Genomic DNA, 22,097 nt, shown 5'->3' with positions numbered 1-22,097 from the left:
TTAGTTTTATTTATATGCTTTCTACCCCTCCTTATTTATGTGTCCAGACTTATGAAGAAGTGCAAACTTCAATACAGAAATCAAATCATCATTGGAAACAATGTATTTACCATCTTCAGGAGTTCTCACAAAAACATCATTCTCTTCAGACAAAGCACTTTCTCCAACCATGGTAGAGGCTGCAACTCTCATTTTATAATTTGTGTATTTTTTTAAACCTAAAAAAAAACAACATGTAAAAACCAAATTATTGCTGATGATCCTCCTTGAACATCTCATAGCTTATTTATAAAACTGTTAAAATGGATGCTGTTCTAAGACTTTTTGATATACATTTGCCATCTAAAAGATAGAATACGTATAATACCATTTATCCGGGGAGAGTCAAATAAGCACTTAGTCAAATCAACAGATTTTGAAATAAGTCAACTAGCTTCAACCCTGTAAATAGCTTTAATTTAGTTGTGAAAACAAGGGATGTATACATGTACATACAAATACACGTTTTTATTCTATATGCATTACATTGGTTAGCACAAATAAATGCCCGAAACCCCATTAAGAATACATTTTCTCCAATTAGTATCAGAATTTTCACTTTAAAAGAAAAAAATACATTATTAACAGCATACAAATACTGTGGGGGAAAAAAAATCGAGTCTGAAAAAGAATTATCAATTTAGAAACATTTTCCTGTGTGGAAAGAATACGCTGAGAAAAAAATAATGAGAAATCTATTTCACAAATTCCTACTTGCTAACTTACTTGCCTTATGTAGTCCTCTCCTCCATTCTCACATTCCCTGTACATCCCTCTACAGAAGACAAGTCTGACAGTAGTGTCCCAGCTTTGCCTTCACACGCAGATGTGTTGTGTGTGGCTGGGGGAGATTTGGTCTATCTACCTTACAAATGGCTACATTACATAAAGTTGGAACAAATGGTTTTGCATAATATATTTGCAATTATTTTTTATCAAATGGCACTGTACCTGTCATAATTAAGCTGTTGTTTGAAGTTGTTGTGTGGAATGCTCTTTTTGTATCCAGCTCCATTGCATAAACAGTATAATGAATAATTTTCCCATTGGGATTTGCTGGAGGGTCCCAACACAGCAAAACAGAGGAGGAGCTAAGATTCTTATATGATATATTTTGCACTGAACTTGGAACTTCAACAAAAACACAAAAATATAACAGTAAGCAAAATAACTTAAAATAGAATAAAATTTCAATGAAAGAAGTTACGTATGTTAACCTAGTTCTAAGTTACACATTACCTTGCTCGTGTGTCCTGACAGTGAGAACAGATGGTGGCCCTTCTCCAATAGCAGTGAAAGCAGACACACTGATTGTGTAGTCTGTGAAAGGTACAAGGCCCTTTATAACATACGACAGCTCTTCAGCCAAAATGTTAATGGCATACTGATTATCTGCGATCAAATGGAGAGAAATAGTTACTTACCTGAAAACCTTTTTTTTTGCTTTTGCATTCTAAACTCAGTTTGATGCGATAACCTTGAACTATTTTACTGCAAAAAGAATCAACTTTCATGGCAATTAAAAAAATATAAAGAAAATATTATACAGCATCTCATAATCAAGGAGTGGTTATTGTAGGTCCATTTTCACGTGTGCAATCCTCTCTGCTTTTCAGAGGTCTTCTATGAAGTATGAAATTCAGACAGTAGGAAGAATAGATAGATTTGCCTATCTGAAAGAACAAATGGGAGTGAACTAAAAACTTGACGTGTACACTGAGCGTTATCTCAAAAAAAAAAAAAAAAAGAAATCTTCTAGGAACTAGGAAAAGGCATTCTTCGTATACTTCCTAGGAACACTGGAACATACTTTTGAACACTGGCTCCTAGGTTGTTGGTATTTTTGGTTTTGTTTTGTTTTTTAAGTTAGGAAAGACAAATTCTCTCCTCCTTACCCTCTCAACTGTGCTGTAACAGCTATACTTAAAATGGCTCCCATCACATATCCCTTCACTCTGGTATTTTTAGCAGAAGAGTCAGGATCAGCAAAATGAAGAAATTATGCTTATGTCCACAAAGAGTTTTCAGTGCATCTGTGATAAAGTTCAAAGTTGGCAGCAATCCAACTGTGCTAGTCAAAATCCTCCAGTGCAAGGAGCCACTACGCCACTGCAACGTGACAAAGTATGGGCACTTCACATATCTGAGCATCAGGTTAAAAGTTTTGCAAGATCAGCATTAAAATGGAGGCATCTAAAAATCAGCAAGCACTGTTGAAAACTTGGCTGTCAACAACTTTACTATAACTACTATAATACTTGTGTGCTAGATTACAACAGATGCTGTCTGAAATCAATTTTTCAGCAATATAGATATATTTTAGCAACTGACTAGCTCAAACTGAATGAGGTGATAAAAAGAACGCTCACATTTTAAGCACTGTACACTTTCTCTGTATGACAGAGGAGATTCTTTAGGATTAACATAGTAAAGAAAAATTCCACTGTAGTTTACATTAATGGATATAATTCAGGTCTTTGACGGTGGTATATACGGAGAAATTCAGTGATTTTAAAAGTGCATTCAGAATATAAAAAATTGACTGTCTACTGTTCAAAACTCTCATTGTAAAAAAATGGTAGTAGTATTTTAAGCCCCTGCTTGTCAGCTAGGTCCTGCTTAATGATTTGTAAATATCCATACTTAGAAAAGAAACACTGTTCCATTGATAATACAGAACAAGTGTACACGCTAATGACATCACCATGTCATGGGGTCATCTCCACCTGTTTGTCACCCATATAGCAAAGTTGTAACTTTTTGACCTATTTACCTTCACTGACATTTGAAAACCTATTAGTCAAAAGGCTTAGAGAAATCAAGGTCTCTGAAGGGCTTGGAGATATGTTAATCCCTGACAATCACACCTGCTTTGGCAACTGTAATAACTGATTGTCTATGCAGCTTGGCTGATGGCTTTTGGGTGCTCCTTTCACTAGGAAGAAGGTCAGCTGGGTGACAAGGGGCTAGTTCCTGCCTGTGTGGCCTTCCCATTTGCTTCAGAAAGTTATTCAGTAGTAAAAAAATCTGACTCCAGCAAATGACCCATTCATAATTTGCTTGAACCATGTGCTAAAGATCATATCTGGGACAGGGATGGGGGGTCCTTTAGAGAAAAGGAGCAGGTAGAAAAATATATTAAAATACCTTACCCAAAGCAGAATGTAATTCCGCAGCTCCATTTATAGCAGGCAAATTATCACCAGATACACTTGTAAATATTACTGGGGAAGCTGTCTGAATACTGGAAAACATTTCAGCTGAACCTTCGTATAATTCATTGGCTGTTTCCACTGAATTTGAAATGGGAGAAGGCTTGATGTTTTCATTTATCATGTATGGTTCCAAAGTATTGATCAAATACTAAAAATTAGAAAGATATAAGTAAATCACAAATCTTGTCAACATTATATTATTTAATTCATGTTATATATAGTATATAAATTGTGTATTTGTCAACTTTGCAATAATATTTATACACTATACTGTAATTAACTTTGCAAAACAATATTTCTCATGAATAAGCTCAGTTGCTAGTAGCTTAACATTTCTGTTCATTTTAAAAATTAAAAAAAAACACCAAATGCATTTTTTAATTTCTTAATATTTCTTAATTTATGGGTTTACATTGCAGTAAAACTCCAACGCTCCCATGTTTTAGAGCAAGGCCTTTAAATTTAACGTTATTATCCTTAGAGATACACTGAAAAGACATATTTGAGTTTGGGAGACTCCATTTCTACTACACATGTTCCAAAACAGGGTTGAAAGTATAGACAAGAAGAAGGTTTCAAACGCTCCTGAAGAAAAAGAATAACAGGTTGATTAGGTTGATCAGAGGGAAAAATATTCCTGTGTAGCCTTTGGGTGAGGGAGAGATGAGCAGGAGAGAAGGAGAAAAATAGAAGGCAATGAAATAAAGAGGTGAGGGAAAATAAGGGAGTAAATATGTGAAAAGAGAGAATGAAAGGGAGGCAAAGTCAGTAGGACAGCGTGGGCAAAAGACAAAGTTGGAAAGGGATGGGAGTAGATATAAAGGGAGTAACAACTAATATGAGAGGAACAAAGAAAGCTGAAAAGACAGAGGCTAGAACATAGGTACAAAATGGTGTGTAAGCACTAGATCATTATGCCCCTTCAGAATCTGGGACCTAATCCAGGACTACAGTGTCTCTAAATTGTTCTGCTGTCATCTGTGAACGCTCCCCACTTGCACATATGGCCAACTTCACTGCCAGAAAGAGATGCTTTTACAGTGATGTAATTAATACACATCAGCCCCCTCCCTACAGACCGCAGGTGGAAAGAAGGCAAAGCAGCTTTTTTAACCACTAAAACTAGATGGGATTGACCACAGGCAGACATACAGCAATAATCTCACCTAAGTACCAACAGGTAAAACCTACATGCACCTCATTTTCACATACATTTTATAGGAAAATAGTAACCTACATCGAAATATCATTTGCCTCTGAGGCTTTTCCATTTGAGATAACAGCCTTTCACAGCTAAACATTGTTGAGTGCTATTATCAGTGTGTTTCCAACAGCTGAAATCCTGTAGATGCTCTAAAGTGCGGTCAATGGAGTTCCAAATGAGGTAATGTTTGTTATGATTTGTTTTTTTCTTTAATTAGAAAATTATATTCAATAAACTATGATAAAGCTCCTGTGATTCTAAACTAAGAACTCAAAAATAAGGAAATCCCAGCATTAAAGCATGTCTGTGCAGACAATTTTCATCTTTTCTGTGTCTGTATAATTAAAGATTGTATCACAGTAGAGTCATATACTTTCACTTTCCAAGGACCCCAGCCTGGTTTAATGAATGGATCCTTATCCTCATTTTTTTTCCCCCTACTCCTTAATGTTTGGCTCCAGGGCTCTATTTAATGTATACCATTCAACTTGAAAGCAAACTCCTTCACTTTCACTGAGCTCTGCATTAAAAACATAGATTATGTGTTAGATCTGTGCTTGAGTGGCTCTATATTGATCTAGGCACCTACATCCATAATCCTACTGCTAGATCTGCTAAGAACTATTATGCTGCAAAGAATTAAAGGGCTAGAAGGGAAAATAAGATTGACGGCTATTGTGCCCTGCCTTCAGTAGCCAAGAAATTCTGCATAATTTCTCCAGAAATTATTTGATTTTCATATAGTACAAATAGCAGTATTGATAAAACAAACAAACAACACACACACAAAAAAAAAAAAGCCAGAGGAAGAGGTGGCATGGAGAAGGTGAAATTTAAACGCATTGACAATTCATCTGTGATGACAAACTCCACATTCTGCGTGGAATAAGAATAAGGCAGAGGACCAAATTTAATCTAGCAAGGAAATCTGTATCAAAACAAACAAACAAAAACAACCAAACAAACAAAAAAACACTAAATACCATATTTTTTCCATTGAGAATAGTGTTTTCCAGAGTCACCTCTGTTTCTTGCACATGCACTTTAACTCTGTACTGGGTAATGATTCCATTTGGTTGTTGTGGCTTCCTCCAAGCAATTTTTATATACGTGGCTTCCACTTCCACTAGATGCAAATCTGATACAGCACCTGGGACTAAATATTCAAGAGGAAACTGATTTAATTAAACATCTCTGATTAGTACAAGCTTTCTCAGCACTGTAAGCAAAGTACAATAGGGATTTCATAAAATTTTATGTCCTTATCTTCTGAGTTGCTCCTGTACAGGTAGAATGTTACTTCACTTGTTTGTTTTGGCAAACAAGTTACATTTCTAAAAATATGCACACTTTTTTCCACAAGGTTTGCATATTTGAGGTTAATTTAGACATTAGACAATCCATGTCACTCAAAACAAAACAAAATATTTGGCTTCTGACAGTGAGTTTAGACGGAAGATAAGCATTTCTGTACTGAGCTGGGTCATCTCAGGAAAGTGACTCTGAGACCTGACTAAAGCAGATACTTCAGGAACAAATGCATCAAATAAGGACAGGTGTTACTCCTGCTGTTACACCTTAATAGCAAGCTTTGCAGCAAGCACTGATTAAGAGATTTTCTAAATTTGTGCTTTGTAACATAAACATAAATGTTGAAGTCACTGATATATCATATAGCGATTCTCAAATTTTTCTGGTTGAATCCTCAGCTGCAGAGCAGTATTTCTGTACAATCTCACATATATATAAGACAAAACGGCATTTCTACTGAGCAAAGGACTGTCTCCTGATGAGTGAACTATTGGGAGCCAAAACTCTAAAGTCATAGTGCAGATGGCTCTGGGGCAGAACTAACCACTTGGTTGTCCCAGGACAGGATCTCAGTGTTACATCTGCCTCAGAGGTACACTGTACGAAGGTGGCTACCTTAGAAACTGGTATGAGACCCTGGATTTAGAGAAAATTACTCAAACAAGATGTTTAGGGTTGAAGAAAGCAGCCGTGGTGGCTTCCCGTAGTTATTTCCCTACCACTTGCTGCCATCTAACGACTACAAGGGTGACCTGCAATTTAATTACCAAATCTAAAAAGCACTACTTCCATTCAGGTAGAAAATACCTTTCTTTTACAATCTCTGAGGGCTTCTGACGGCAAGAAAATTTAGTGCCAGTGTATGAACTCAAAAAAAAAAAAAAGTAAAAATAAATCTACATAATCAATTTTCAGCTATTTCTCTCATTAGCTTGTTTGCCATCTCTTTCAAGACTCATATAACATGCTCATTCCTTCTGTTGCAAGGTACCTAAATAGCTTTAAAGGACAAACTGATATCAGTTATCATTTACAGTCTATTTACTTCATTTCTTTAAACTTACCATCTGCAGGAGTGAAAACCGTAAGGTTAGTCTTTGGTCCCACGCCAGCACTTGTCTCTGCACCAACATGCACATTGTATGTTGTAAATGGCACAAGGTTACGGAATACAAACTTATGATCTTTTGTGCTGTTATCCAGAATATGTCCTGGAATGAAAAATGAAGAGAATCTAGCTCAAAAATAAAAACAAGCCACCATTTGCTTATACTGAATATAGCTACTGTCCAGGATGATGAAAAGTGAAGTTTGTTTCTGAAAAAGGAAATTTGACATCAACCTCATTGGAAATAAGACTGAATGCCTGAAGAAAAAAAAAAATCAAGGAGGTATAGGCTTTAAGAGGAGTTTTTGTCGTTGTTGTTGTTTTGTTTATAAAACAATTCAACTCGCTTTTCCTGTATGATCCCATAAAAGCATTAGTATACAGCTCATTGACTTCTTTAACTATATGCAGTTATGTAAGATCTTTAACTATGTCTGAGTTACAAAAAAATATAAAAACACCAAAACAGACTCATATACTTGATTGTATAATACTCAAGGATGAAAATCCTCCAGAAATATTTAAGAGGAAAGAGTAAACATAAGATAGAGAATGATTTGAATATATAAGCCTCCTAATTCAGCTGTGAGCTTAGCCTGTCATTTCTCTGAAAGAGTGAGGAAGGCTGATTTTCTCCACTCTTAAGAATATCTAATGTGAGTTTAATTGTGTACCTACCCTTTTAAGGGAGAAGCCTGCCCATTATAAGTTATCTAAGAATTACTAACGATTCTAATAGTGAAAAGCATAGATAGCAATGCTTTCAAATATTCATTCTTGACTGGTAGTGACACTAAGAGTGCCAGTGTAAGGAAATAATCACAAAAATAAAAATGAAACAAAAACATCAATTCAGACTTACCAGATGGCCCATGCAGCTCAACTCTGTAACCAAATTTTCCTGTTACTATGGTTGGTGGGTCCCACGTCACTGAAAAAGACTTTGCTGTAATGTTGCTCTTGGCAAAATTTTGTGGTGGACCTTCTGGAACTTAAACAATATTGGAAAAAGTCTTTGAACATAAAATAATTTCTATTAGGATTTCCAAGAACCACGTACCAGACAATTCATTTTAAGCATAAACAATAAATGTGCTGAAGGACAGTTAAATTAAAAGCACAGCTCATTAAAATGACTAATTTTTGTTTCATTTCTTTTTTAAGGTTATGCTTTCGAAAGGTATCAAGAGAGCTGGTAGTATGCAAATAATCCTTAAAAGATAAAGGGATTCTATCACGTTTAACATGGACTTTATCATGAAACAGATTACATTCAGAAGATGCTCAAATAGTATTGTGATGCTCAGCACTGGAGAGATCACAATGGCAAGCTTTGCTTCCATGAACATTTTTTATCCCCATTTTGAGTACATCACATAGATTTTTGACAGCACTAATGATATACCTTATTATACAAAAATGCAAACCCAGTAATGATTAAGACTGCAAAAACATTGCACATTATATTTTCATGGAATTATTCACACAAATTACATGAATCATAAACTCAAGCGATTATGGAATTCAATCCCTGCCCTTTCTAAAGCATACCATCCTTTCTAAAGCATACCTTCACAAGTTAAAGAGAGATTATTACTGAGATGGAAAACCAAATCCAAAGACAACTAAAGGTGCAATTCTTTTTATCCATATAGAGTTAAAATAAACCTGATTTTCAAAAATGCTGCATACCCAAGTAAACTTATTGAAACTGCTTGATACAAATTACTATGAAAATCAGGTCTTCATATGCCATATATGAGATTTAAGCCAATGTGAATATACAAACTGATCCTTCAAAAAATATTCACACAATACTCTTACAAAGTTCTCTGTTTTTTGTAAAAACTACCGTACATCACAGAAGTTTCCTAAAATATTGACTACATTATAGATGGCCCATCCATTTTGATTTTTCTGTGAAGATGGAAAAGTTCCTTAGCTGGAAAAGATAATAAAATATATAATGATATTCTAAGGATAACTAAACCAAGAAATAGCAAGACTTTTTTCTTCTTCAAGGATGTTATCAAAATAAGAATATCTGCAAATGAAAGTAATGAAAAATCTTGTTATTCCTAAAAGATAGGCTATACATTCGCCAGCAGAGATTACTTAATCTAGAGTTACATAAACTGCATTAGCTATATTTGTTTATTACTCTGAAGGATCATTTTAAGAGTTGACCATTTTTTCAAGTTCTAAACATTTTTCTCTTTGTACAAATATCCTCCCCTTGACAGCCATCCCAGCAAAGGAAATATTTGCATGCTGGGTTTTCAGAGAACATGCTGTAATGTAATTCATATTTAAAAGAAAAGTAACTTCTTTTAAGCATTTTAAAATGCATTATTATAAAATCAAAGCCAGAAAGGTACCATCTTTGTCAAGAACATAGGAGAGCTTCAGCATGGCTCAGAATATTGTGGTTGGAAGGGACAAAAACAATTTTCAGCATTTTAAAAGAAAACTTCACTGAGCTACACTATACTATACAGTAGGGATATATCTTGATATGTCTTGTGTGGCCAGATGGGTATGACAAAAAAATCCATGTCATTTTCTTGTATGAGCAAAGTGGTATTTGAAACAAATGCACTCTCCATCCCACCACCTGCTATCACAAACCATGACCCATCAGTTCCTCTCCCTTGAGCCTCACCTCAGACAATCCAGTGGTGTACTGAGATGCAGGGTTTTGGCCATAGGAGAAACTGGCAGCTTGGGGTGCTAGCTGGTGTGACACTAAAGAGATTCTCATAAGTATAAGGCATTTGGAAAAGGGAAGTGGATTTCAGTAATTGCAGAGAGACTGGACGATGGCGTTTGATACTGGAGGAGGTGGTGGGCTGCTACAATAATTGCAAAACAACATTCCTAAAATCATAGTTTTACTATATAGGCTATATAGATCAATGTCCATTCCAACATATAAAGACATCTTTCACACCAAAACAAAGGAAAGTTAAGACTGTAAAAGTCATGAGGCAAAACATCTACTATTTCATGATGCCTTCCTAACAAATCACCAGCCAATACTATAATCAGCCTCAGAAAAGTGTCCTTAGCATGCAGGCATGCAGAACTCACAGGGAAGGACTTTAACAAGCACCTGAATGTTCATGAGGTAAAGACCCAATACAAGTGGATCCAGAAACTTGCGTGCTTCTAAGAGGAAGGACTTACTAAGCTGGTGGCGGGGGTGCTGGTTGGTCTGTGCACACCACCACCCACATAGACCAGTAACCAACTCCCCTTTTCCCAGACCATGCATTAATGGATGAACTCTGGTTGTAAGAATAAGTACTGATAAGGACTAAAGATCTCTTTGGTTGACATCTTTCTGTGTATTTCTGTGTAATTGGCAGAACCAAGCCCTACAGCATAACCTTTCCAGCATTGCCCAACATTTTGTTATTACCAGTGCACCTATCTTAGGATGTTAATAGGATGAAAAATGAACTGGACAGCAGCCCTGCAAATCTTAGAAAAGAAACAATCCAAAGCTTCATTACCCCCAGACAGAACTGTAAACAAAGGATATTTTAATTCTAGCAAAGCCATTCAAATGAACAGTGCTAGAAGAGAATTACATTTATTTTCATCTGAACAGTGCTATGAATTTTGGATGTATGAAAGAGTAACAGTAATATCAAACTGAATCAGGCAAAAGCAGGATGTACTAGTAAAAAGAAAGCCAGAACAGCATTCTTCCAGAAACATACATTTTTGGTATGGCTGTATTAATAGTGTTGCCCACTACCTAAATAATTATAAAACTTCTGCTCCTGGATGACCTTCACTTTCAATTCTAAGTATTGTGAATATTCCAAAAAACAACTTTCCTAGTGATTAGAGATTTCTTCAGGACTGAACAACTTTCTGCAACAGATCCAGATTGAGGAGCCATGGGAAAGGAGTTTTCTCTATACTGCTTGTTTTTCCACAAAACCAAAAAAGCTTTAATTTCATTGCTATGTATACAACACATATGCTTTTTGAATATTATACCTGATACCTGTTCCCTTAATTTTTAATTCTCCTTCCATTGTACCATTAATAACTGCAGTTCCTGAATTATCCTCAGTTTTCATAAAATTAAGGAGGAAAAAACAATATCTATCCTAGGCATATTTGATTTAACTTTTCACAGTAACTGAACTCCCACCCACTGGATAGTGCTAAATACATTATGTGCACTTTCAGTTGATTTCATCAACTTAAAAATTAGGTAACCACATACATCTAAGTGTGTGATACAGATAAAGAAAGATTCAGACTGAAGTATATTGTAACATAACTTCAAGCCGATATTTTGCATGTTTTCCTACAAATCTGAGAACTTCATTTCATTTTGAAAGCAATATATACCTGATTCTGGTGTCCGGACAATTGCACTGTCAATGTAACCTGCTTCAGTGGTAACTGCAGAGACTTCAAAAAGATAGGTGGTATATGGCCTCAGGTTAGTTATAACAAAACTGATTGGTTCATTCCAAACAGAGCTCATTTGACTAGATGCCTCTGTACTTGATGCAACTGTAGTCCTTGAAGGAATTGTGGACTTGCCAAAAGTAGTTGAAGGAGTAGTAGTACTCCACAAAAATGATTCACTGTTATCCTAATAAGACAAAATATGAAATATGATAAACAGAAGTTATACAATTGTTAATAAATATAGATCAAGAAAGGCAGACGCCCTTTGAAACTGGTTCTTATTTTTATACTTCAATACCCAAATTAGTTTATCATTTCATTAGGTGATATTGCTAGTACATCTTGTTAGTGACAATATTATAGTTTCTGCCCTTATTCCAAAAGATTTCAAACATTATTGAACAGAAGCAACTTTTTAGGCTCCATTTAATTATTCACAGATTCAAGTTTTAGCATTCAGACTCCATCTCTCCAAAAAAAAAGTCCGCCTAGTGAGGTCTTTCTACGTATATATATGTCAGGAGACAGCTCTGAAAAATTGATAGACATTACAATAATCAATGTTTATGATTTAGTAGGTGGTAGTCTCTCTTTTAGTTCTAAATAAAATCAGCATAATGTTGTGAGCTTTCACAATGCTTAAAATGATCTTGAAAATAAAATCTGAAACCCAAGTCCTGATAATTTTTATCACTAAAAACTGCACTTTTCAATAACTATTAAGTCTAGCATCCTGAAAAAGAAATTAGGCAATTTAACTTCCTACTGCATCACAACGCTTTGCCCAACATAAAAGAGAAAAGGAGAATAAGGGCTGGAAAGGAAAATGTTCTTCAAGAAATTCTGAAAGGTGTGCACTGGTTGAAATTCAGGTTGAAATCCAATGGATAGTCAGAATTCTTAAAATAAGCATTCATTGACAATTTCTGATCAACTTGATCTACAAACATTTTTAGAAAATCACTGTTAATTCTAGTTCTTTTTACATTGCTATGAAGAGGATTTAAATAACGTTGAAATTTGATACATAAAACAGAGCACAACTTAAAATATACAAAGCATTATTAAATTATTTATAAAAATAAAATATTAACAGTTCTATGTGTCCTCACTGACCAAAACAATGAATTCTTGACTTTCCAAGGTGAAAAGGTTTTCCTTCACCCATTATATCCTGCTTTGGGCCTAACCTTGTAAAAAAGTTGGAATTGTTCTGAAAAGCAAGCCTCCAAAAATTTTTACGTCCCAAAATGCAAACTTAAAACTATAGACTCAAGCCGTAGAATATTTCTAATTTAAAAGGTTTATAGCACTTACATTACATTCTGGTAACCTCCCAGACAGAAGGTCCTCTACTTTAACCAAGACATCTTTCACTACAATTCCACTTCTTGCATGTTTCACACTAATCTTGAAACTAGTTATCTTTCCATTTGGTTGCCGAGGGAGAAACCAGATCAGATTTACAGCTGAATAATTTAAGGCTTCAACTGTGAGATTCACTACTTTACCTGGAGCTTGAAAACAAAACAAACAAAAGCAGTGAGACATAATTTTCTTCTCAGGAAATATGTATTTCAGAAACAAATCTACCATGATCTAAAATGAATTTCATTATCATTTAGTAATACAGTATCCAAGGAACCCATTATATTTTAAAGATTTCTGCCTTCCTGTTTTCATTAATTTTAACTTCTAAATAATCATTTGAGCTAAACAATTGAAAGGTCTGCTTGAATATGTTTTTCACTCAACTATCCACTCTACTATCATCTATGAAACTCCACTTCAAAGCACTAGAAAAAAAATAGCCATTTGTATTCGTAATGCCATTTCTAGGTTCTTTGCCCTAGAGCAAAGAAATACCAATCGTTCACAAACATACTTAAAGTAGGTGATATGCAACCAAGTCTTTTTCTTTCTAGTTTAAGTGACAAATATAATTATAGTAATTAGTTTGGCAAACTTAAAAATATTCTTTGCATAAGTAACTCATCTACCATGTCAGAAGTAACAAACAAGTTTATTCTAACTGAAAAAAATTAAAGTATAAATATTGACCTCTTTTTCTCATTTTAAGAGCATATGACAGTATTGTGTGTTCTATTTTACTTTACCTGCATGATCTTTTCAGCTGGATACAGATTTTTGGTAGCTTTAAAAAGTTCAATTTAATTTGAGTATTCATTATTACTGCAAAAATTGTGTTCTTTGTATCAATGACAGTTTCCAGGACCTTGTTTCGGAACTGTTTTATTAAGCACAGCACAAAGGAATGGGATGTGGCATCTAAACAAGATTTTAACATGCTATCTGAGCTCTCCTTTGAATTAAAGCACTGCAGGTGACTTAGCCCTGTTTAGACAGCATGGGCAGTAACAGTTCCTGTGACAGCCAGCCTTACTACTGTGAAGAAAAGGGTTATGCTGCCTTAAAAATATATACATATACAAGTGTTCACAATTACAGATCTTCCACTGCTTAACTGAGACAAATCCTCCATGCCTTGTGTTTTGCTCTTGCCTAGGCCCTGTTGAATTAGGGCCTTATTTATAGAGTTCTTTTCTAGATCTTGTTTTTTACTCCCCTGGACTACGGCCTTTTTATTTAAGAAGGTTTATCTTCTGGTTAATTTTACTATTTTAAACTGTATGTTTATTTTGATTAAGACGTTGGGGTTTCTTTAACCATCACAGGGAGAATTTAAAAAAAAAAAAGTAGTATCAGTGACACATAACCTTCACCTACAGACTGTCCAATTACATTAAAAATAAGCATTTTTACTTCTAATAAAAATGTGAGCAGAAAGCATCAAAGAGTTAAAAGCTAATGTTTTCATATGGAAAAATGCTAGTGTTGTCCTCTGTCAAATGAGTAAATGGAGCCCACTAAAATTTGGTTTTCTATGACCAACGAATTACAAAGAGTAGTGAAGAAAAATTATTTGCATAGTTCCACCAGGCAAGTTCGCTACCCCTTCTCGTATTTGGTTTCATAACTCATTGTGAAATCTCTTGCAGAGTAGTAATTTAGCCATTAACTGAGGTTTGGCACTACGCAGTTTGCCTTGCTACAGAACTAACTGTGAGTCTTAAACACAGAGGGACAGTCACCAGTATGGCAGCACAAATTCTATATTTCACTGAGACTTGTTCATCACAACATAACTGGCTCTTTGGCCATGGTTCTGCTGTTCCTGGAGTGCTCCAAAGAGCAAGACCACAAATACTAAATTAATTATGGAAATTTAGACTAAAACTGTATCTCTTTTTATTCTTCCAAAGCATCAAATCAAATTTTCATTTCAGTTATGCCTTTTCCTATTTTTTTCCTTCAGAGTTAATAAGTATAAACTTAGTAGAATATATTCTGTGCTGGGCTTCTTAGAAAAGGTACTTGATTCCAGCACTAACCAAATAACAGCTTGACACAAGGAGTCAATGTAAGTACTCCCAGTCTCCTAGTACTGCTGCAGGCAACAGCTGATGGATCTGCTTCAGTGATCGTTCTGCTCTCCTGTGATCCTGCTTTCAGGGAGCAGCCTACCTAGAAACTTGCATAGGAAAAAAAAAAAAAGAAACAGGCTTTGCATATGAGAAACCGTCATATGTGCACACCCTAAATGTTGTTACTAGAAAATAGGACAAAATGCACCTTTTCTAGAGAGTGAGAAAATACAGAAAGAATTGTGATTTTCTTCAAAATGTATCAAAATTTGTTCAAGTATAAAACACAGAATGTCAGGGGTATTTTATTTGAACAAATGAGCAGCTCTATTTAATGAACAAGTCTATTAAAATTACCACTTTCTGCAGTCTGAAAAAGAAAAGGATCACTAAATACTCCAAGACCAGCACTGTTCTCAGCAGCAACCTAAAGAAAAAAAAAGAAAAAAGAAGTCTAAGTAGAGAACCTATAGAATGTATAGTGTCAGGGATGAAACATACAAAAGTTTGCATAGTAAAGATGTTAGCTATACACGCTGATTAGCTTTGAAAATGAAAGTGTACCATTAGCTTTTAGAGATCACTGCCACACAGTGACATTATAGCAAAAAGTAGAAATTTTTAAAAAGGACAAATTTTATTATGTGAATAACACAAGTACTCTCCAAAGTTCAAGTAGCAGTAATTCACATTTTAAATGAATATTAATGCTCATGCTTTGAAGCATAATGTTGCCAGTAATTATCTGAAGTTTAGGAAACATCTCACTTGACTGTACATTTTCACAAAATTATAATAAGGTGTTCAAAATTATCCGTAACCCTCAAACATTTAACAAATCATCACTTTTATCTGCTATTTCTCAACAAATGATTCTTCTTCAGATATAAAGAAACAAAATTAAGACTGCACTGTCACAAACAGGTTGGAATGTTCAAAGCTTATAAGAAGTTAACTACACTCAGTTGTACTGCCATAGTATTTACCAGAAGGAATTTAACAAGGCCAAACAGGTACCCTAAAACAATAAGGAATTTTCACCTAAGTGAAAATCAAGAGGTACTTTTAATTGACACAACCAACCCTCTCTCCACCTCCCCCACCAAAAATAAAAAATAATAAAAAAAAAAGTAATTACTCAAGACAAGGAAAACATAATAGTTCTTTTTGGCTACATCTCTGAGGTAGAAAAATGTTTCTACATGAATGGTTATTGACTCTGTGAGGTTGCCAGCAGGTCAGCCGGTCAGGAAGCCCACCAAAGCAGCAGATAATGTAACGGTCCTCAGCTTGCCAACAGACTTTTACTTACACATGACAAAAGCCATGTGGTCCCTGCTAGGCAGATGTTGTTGGGTCACAACTCACTTTCATGAGTCAAATTCTGCTTTAAGATCAATGTTTAAAGCATGAGCAATTAGAAGAAAAGCCTCCCATATATATCAAACGAAGGCAAATTATTGCTAAGTGTATGATTTAAAATGTACATTTTTTTCTAGGAAAAAAAAATCATACACAGCAAAGAAGTGAATTTGCAAAACCTTTAATAGTGACTCCCACATGAGTGCTACTGAGGTACTCAGAATTGAAAACTGAACTCTTAATAGCCTTATTTATCTGGATGAATTAATTTGCTTACAGTCTAAATGTTATACATATATATTTAATAGTAGCTGAATTTTTAAATTTCTTTTCATTTTTTTTAGATGATCAGAGGCAGGAGATCAAAGAATAAATATTCCTGCAGCTGTGGATATAGAGGCTTTTATCAACATGGTCATCACTACTAGATTCACAGTGAGCCTGAGAATCTTTCTACCATAGCAAGCCACCATTAGATATCTACTTTCTTACACATGCACACCACCTTTACAAAGGATCACTGGCATCACAAAGGCATGTTAAAACATATTACTTCATTTCATCCTTGACACTAAAAAGAAGCACCTATCCAAGGTTCTTATGAAAGAGGAAATCAGGTGAAGAACTGCATGGCAAATATTGCCATGAGAACAGTAGTTCATTTCTGTCCATCTGAAGTCATTTGTTCTTGAAGAATTCAGAGTTGGATCAGGAGTCCCTATTCTCAATGTAAACAAATTCCACATAAAGAACTCATGAAAACACATGTACTGATTTTCACAGTAGATATTCCACATGAATATCTAGGCAATAAAATCTATGGAAAGGAAATGGAAAAGTATGACATTTTCTTTATTTCAGGACATAACACTAGGTAAAACACTTGGGCTTAAGGAAAGCAGACTAAGGTGTTTACAGGCCACATATAAATACATATTCAGGCAAGAAAACTCCTTCTTATTTCCTTAATTCTAAAATAAAAGAAAGAATTACACACCAACATGCTTTTCTGGATCTGGTTGAGGTGTTTTGGAAATCTATGCATAACATCCAAAGTGCATCAGTGGTTTGAAAGATCTCAATGAAAATGAAGGATTTAGACATTTTTGAAAATTCTAACCTTTGCTCTTTACCACATAATGCTGTATGTTAATAACATGTTAACAGAATAAACTGTTTTAGAACAATTTTGGCTGGAAATTATTTAAAGTGTATTTAAAAAACACTACAATAAACAAATACCTGACTAATATATTTTGTTATATGGCAAAAGCAATTAGCAATGCACTTCAGAAAACACTGTATGCACCTAGCATAGCCTAAAACAATGTAAAACTAGGCATAATTCAATAATAATAAAAGCCATTTATAAAGCTTTTACCGTAATTTCGTAAGTTGTTCCAGGGTTAAGATTGGTAAGAAGAACTTCCAGACTATCTGGTTTTGTTGTGACCTGTGTATATGCTGTTTGCATCCACGGGCAGACCTCTTTATATTTAACAGTATAGGAGAGAATTCTCCCATTTGGACGCAGTGGTGTATTCCATGACAGCAGAATTCCAGCAGAGCCCACTCTTTCACCTGCAAGAAATATGGGGGGCCCAGGATCTAAAATAAAATAAAACAAAATAAATAATATGTAGAAAACAGTAATTAATTAAGTTTCCAGACAATAAAGATACCTTTAAGTTACTATAGAGAAAATAAGTAATTTGCTAGAATAAATAAGATAAAATACGGAAGACTAATGTATGATTTAAAAATAAGCTTTTTTTTTCAAGCTAGGGTACTGTTACAGAAATGATTAAATGAATTTTGGAACGCCAAGAACATTCTTTTGTAAGAATGCAAAAAATGTAGTGCTCAATATCTCAATGGAAAAAGTAAAGTTTAATGTCAATTTAATATTTCAGACATTCTAGAAAGTTTCACGTCCGATTTTAAATTAAAAAATTAAGAAAAATGCATTCTCTTAAAATACATGTCTAATATGGCTACATTTTTCTGACACATCTCAGAAGTCTACTCCTATATGTATAAATTGAACTATGGATATTACTATGTGACGCTAACAAATTTTTCAAAAGCTTACAAATTTTTCTCCTTTGTGTTTTTTTGTTGTTGTTGTTGTTGTTGCCTTTTCTTTCTTTCTGTCTCTTTCTTTCTAAACAACCAAGCTAATGGATGAATACAATTACCACTCGCATCCAGAGTTTCTCCTAAAATACCTGTTAGAGAAACTTTCATGCTCCCATAGAACACCTTCAATTCAGTACCTTTTTTTACAGTTAAGATTAAAAATTCTGATGATTATTCAAAAATTATTATAATTTCTCATAAACTACTGTGCATATAGAAAATACAAAAAAGAAAAAAACATAGTTAACAAAAAAGCAATAAAATGTAACCAGTCATTATTAACTCACTTGTCACGTTTGTTGTCACTGTTCTACTGGCAGGAGAACTGTACAGTGAAGAAGAAACTGCTGAAACAGTAACATTGTATGTTGTTCCAGGTAGAGTATTAGAAAAGTCAGCCTAAAATATAACATGGATTCAAGTCTTTTAGAAAGAAAGAAAACCCAACAACAACAAAACAACAACAGAACCCCAAAATTTTAAGCATTGCATTACTGAAAGTGAGCTGTCAATAAGCTTTTAGAAATACAGCAGCATTTGCAACAGCAAAAACAGCAATTCATATTTGTTAGCTACAGCACAGCATTTTGCTAACTAATTTAACTAACCTCCATAAGATTTGTATAACATTCAATATTAAAGAACAACAAAATTAACTATTAATTTTATCACAGAATCACCTATCAGTGTATCTATAGAGGTGCTTCTGCATCACCCTATTTATCTAAGTATACATGAAACATTTTAAAATCACTTCTTGAGAGAATAAACACAAAGCTTATCTGAAAAAGTTCCAGGTTTCTGATTGTTAAGCTAATCCATCTTTCAAGATAAATATACTTTAAAAACTTATAAGCAATCATTTATACAAAATACCTGTATCTTTGCAGTTCCAATATAAAACAAAACCAAACCAACCAGAATGGCCATAATTTCTGTTAATATTGTTATATTTTCCAGGCAGAAGAAAGAAAAATTGCTCCTATTTCTTTTCGATGCCTCAGCAGCAAAATGTTGCCTGCATTAATGATTTAAGCACAGATCTTCCTGGCAAGTACACAATTAATGAGCCTATATTACTCAATAGCTCTGCCTTTCCTTTGTTAAACTATTCATGAACCCTTGGGTGACTGTCTGTACCTTTATAGAAGACAAAAAAAAAAAAAAAAAAAAAAAGAGGTGCAGGGGTGGAGGGGTAGAAATTCGCTAACTGCTGTTAGGGTACCAAACTCTGGATGCTGAAATTTGCTTTCACTAATTTTTCATTAATACTTTCACATTCATAATTGCATTAAATAGCTAAGGAAGCAACTTGCATCCCTCATCAGCACAGTACATAAGGAAAAGCTGGCCATGCAAGTCCTGTAATAAAAGCACATACTTGATACTCCCTAACTCCAAGATCTAGGATAACAACAGATCCATGATCAGGAATAAGATCCACATGAAATCTGTCCACATGTCCGTATGGTAGTCTCCAGTACAATGAAAAAGAATATGATGAAACATTGAAGAACTTTAGTCCTTCTGGCTTTGCAGGTTCTGAAAGAGAATGATGAAACAGAGTAAACCCTCCACAAATGTATCAGTAGTTACACCTAAATATCAAAGCATCCAAGAACAGTTTATTGGGTGCATGAAGGACAACTGCTAACTAGTCCAGATACAGAAGCATTTTACAGTACAGCTGCTATAATACTTCTGAGACTTGGTTGATAATCTCCAAACTATGCTGTGTAGGTATCGTGGAGAGCAAGCTCAGGTATCTCTGGCCAGTGTTTGGTTAACAAGGAATCTCTGCAGTCTTGATGTTTCTGCTGTACTAAAACTTTAAGGTAGCACTGCTGCTATAATAACTAGTGTTACTGTTGAAATTCAAGCTATAGACAGTGTTTGTTCTGTTGCTTGTTACAGGGTAGTTAACTCCTTTTTTTTATACTTTTCCTATATTTGGAATCCCAGTAATTCCGGGAAGTCTAAAGAGTTAAGTCTACTAAATTTGGTTGTTTAACTCCTTTTATTAAGGCCAAGTTTTTACATACTCCTGCAACACCATCTCACTTTCTTCTTTTTTCTGCCCATATACGCACCTTTAAATGTGTATCATCGATTCAAGGCATAGCAAATAATCAGATATAGATTCTTCGATAGCTCATTAAAGCATTATATATCTTTAATATTGTATAATTAATCTAGCTGCACAATGCAAAGCCATGTGCATGTCTCCTCTCTGCTTTGTAAAGTACAGATAGCTAGGCATACCTGCCAGAGCAAGCCCAGTCAGAGATTGTCACGTTTCAGATCCACTACCCTTGCACTCAGCCCTCTGACTCTCTTACTAACATGTTTCTTCAGAATTCAAATTAAGTCTTCTAGTACTGTTTATATATTAATATCATTAGAATCATAGAATATCCCGAGTTGGAAGGGACCCATAAGGATCATCAAGTCCAACTCCTGGCACCGCACAGGTCTGCCCAAAAGTTTAGACCATGTGACTAAGTGCACAGTCCAATCTCTTCTTAAATTCAGACAGGCTTGGTGCAGTGACTACTTCACTGGGGAGCCTGTTCCAGTGCGCGACCACCCTTTCGGTGAAGAACCTCTTCCTGATGTCTAGCCTAAACTTCCCCTGCCTCAGCTTAACACCGTTCCCACGGGTCCTGTCACTGGTGATAACGGAGAATAGGTCACCTATAAGGTCACCTCCGTGATAACGGAGAATAGGTCATTCTTTTCAGTCTAAATATCATATACTTCTATCCTGAAAGAGCTCCACATATTTTTATTTACTGTAAATCTGTTGAGATTATATATACTTTGTGAACTTTTTTCACTGAATTTTCAGCTCCGGCTTTGCCATCAAGTGTTCTGAAATATTCATCTATCCAAATATTACTATTAGATTTTATATTCAATCTATATCTGTCACATGTATACGATTTTTACTTTATTTTAATATTAACAGAACAACAACAACAAAAAAATCTATATGGAGGAGTGCAAGTGTAACTGAGAACATAACTTCTTCCTTCTATGAAACTTATTTAGATTTTAAGTCCTACTGTTGTCATCAGCACTACTATTACCACTAATGTTATTATGCTTGTACAGGTGTTTTATACAAACCCATGATTATTCCCTCAGTATACAGTTAACACAGTACTTAAATTCATCTCTTTACTTCAGTTGAATTACTTCTGACCCAGCAATAGTGGACAGCCTAGAAACATCCTCACGGAAAGAGGAACTTAGTGCCATGAAGCCAGTGCTATTCCTACCATTATCTTGTGACTGAGAATTACCATTTCCACTGATGCTGAAAAGAAGTTTCAGTTCTCCCCTTTTAAAGATTTAACCATATCAGGAAATGCATACATGCATGTGGTTCACTTGAGCCTCACTGCGCCTGCTCTTCTACAGTACTCTTCTCCATTCCATGCACACATACACACACTTCTTACTAGTAGTGGCCAGTATAGTTGAATAAAGTATATAGCCAGTTTATTTGTGTAAAGCATGGTTAGACAATTTCCTGTAGATTTCACCTACAGAACTAGTTAAGGTTGAGTAGATAACATCAGTAACCATGGAGTTCAAAATACATGTTAATTTTTCCAAAAATTAATTATTATAAACCAGCAGGCTCAGCATCAAATTTCATTCCATTGAGATGGAATCTCAACACATTTAAGACAAAACACAATTAGGCCAACCAAACTGACTTAAATCTTCCCTCCATTAGAAAAAAAAAATATTAATTGTGATTAAAGTATTATAGCATTGAGGTCTTAGTTCAAACTTTAAAAAACATGTGAGGTTCTTCTTCCCTCAAT

General features: G+C 34.8%; 1 protein-coding gene across 1 annotated transcript in view; it reads right to left on the bottom strand.

Moving 5' to 3' along the window:
* PTPRQ (protein tyrosine phosphatase receptor type Q) overlaps window positions 1–19,191 on the bottom strand; it is a 107,645-nt gene extending 88,454 nt beyond the window's left edge. The window contains exons 1-13 of the mRNA XM_035544349.2: window positions 19,138–19,191; window positions 18,549–18,660; window positions 17,504–17,730; window positions 15,118–15,187; window positions 12,632–12,831; window positions 11,249–11,498; window positions 7,740–7,868; window positions 6,834–6,980; window positions 5,442–5,614; window positions 3,192–3,402; window positions 1,279–1,431; window positions 991–1,170; window positions 111–218 (exon numbers count right to left, since the gene is read on the bottom strand). Coding sequence (XP_035400242.1) covers window positions 111–218; window positions 991–1,170; window positions 1,279–1,431; window positions 3,192–3,402; window positions 5,442–5,614; window positions 6,834–6,980; window positions 7,740–7,868; window positions 11,249–11,498; window positions 12,632–12,831; window positions 15,118–15,187; window positions 17,504–17,730; window positions 18,549–18,660; window positions 19,138–19,191 — 2,014 coding nt within the window. The remainder of the gene's footprint in view (window positions 1–110; window positions 219–990; window positions 1,171–1,278; window positions 1,432–3,191; window positions 3,403–5,441; window positions 5,615–6,833; window positions 6,981–7,739; window positions 7,869–11,248; window positions 11,499–12,631; window positions 12,832–15,117; window positions 15,188–17,503; window positions 17,731–18,548; window positions 18,661–19,137) is intronic.
* Window positions 19,192–22,097: the final 2,906 nt, after the last annotated feature.

Source organism: Cygnus atratus, chromosome 1 (genome assembly GCF_013377495.2).
Source record: "Cygnus atratus isolate AKBS03 ecotype Queensland, Australia chromosome 1, CAtr_DNAZoo_HiC_assembly, whole genome shotgun sequence".
NCBI classification, from domain to species: Eukaryota; Metazoa; Chordata; class Aves; order Anseriformes; family Anatidae; genus Cygnus; species Cygnus atratus.
The sequence above is the reverse complement of the archived record's forward strand: the minus strand, read 5'-3'. Positions and strand labels throughout refer to the sequence as shown.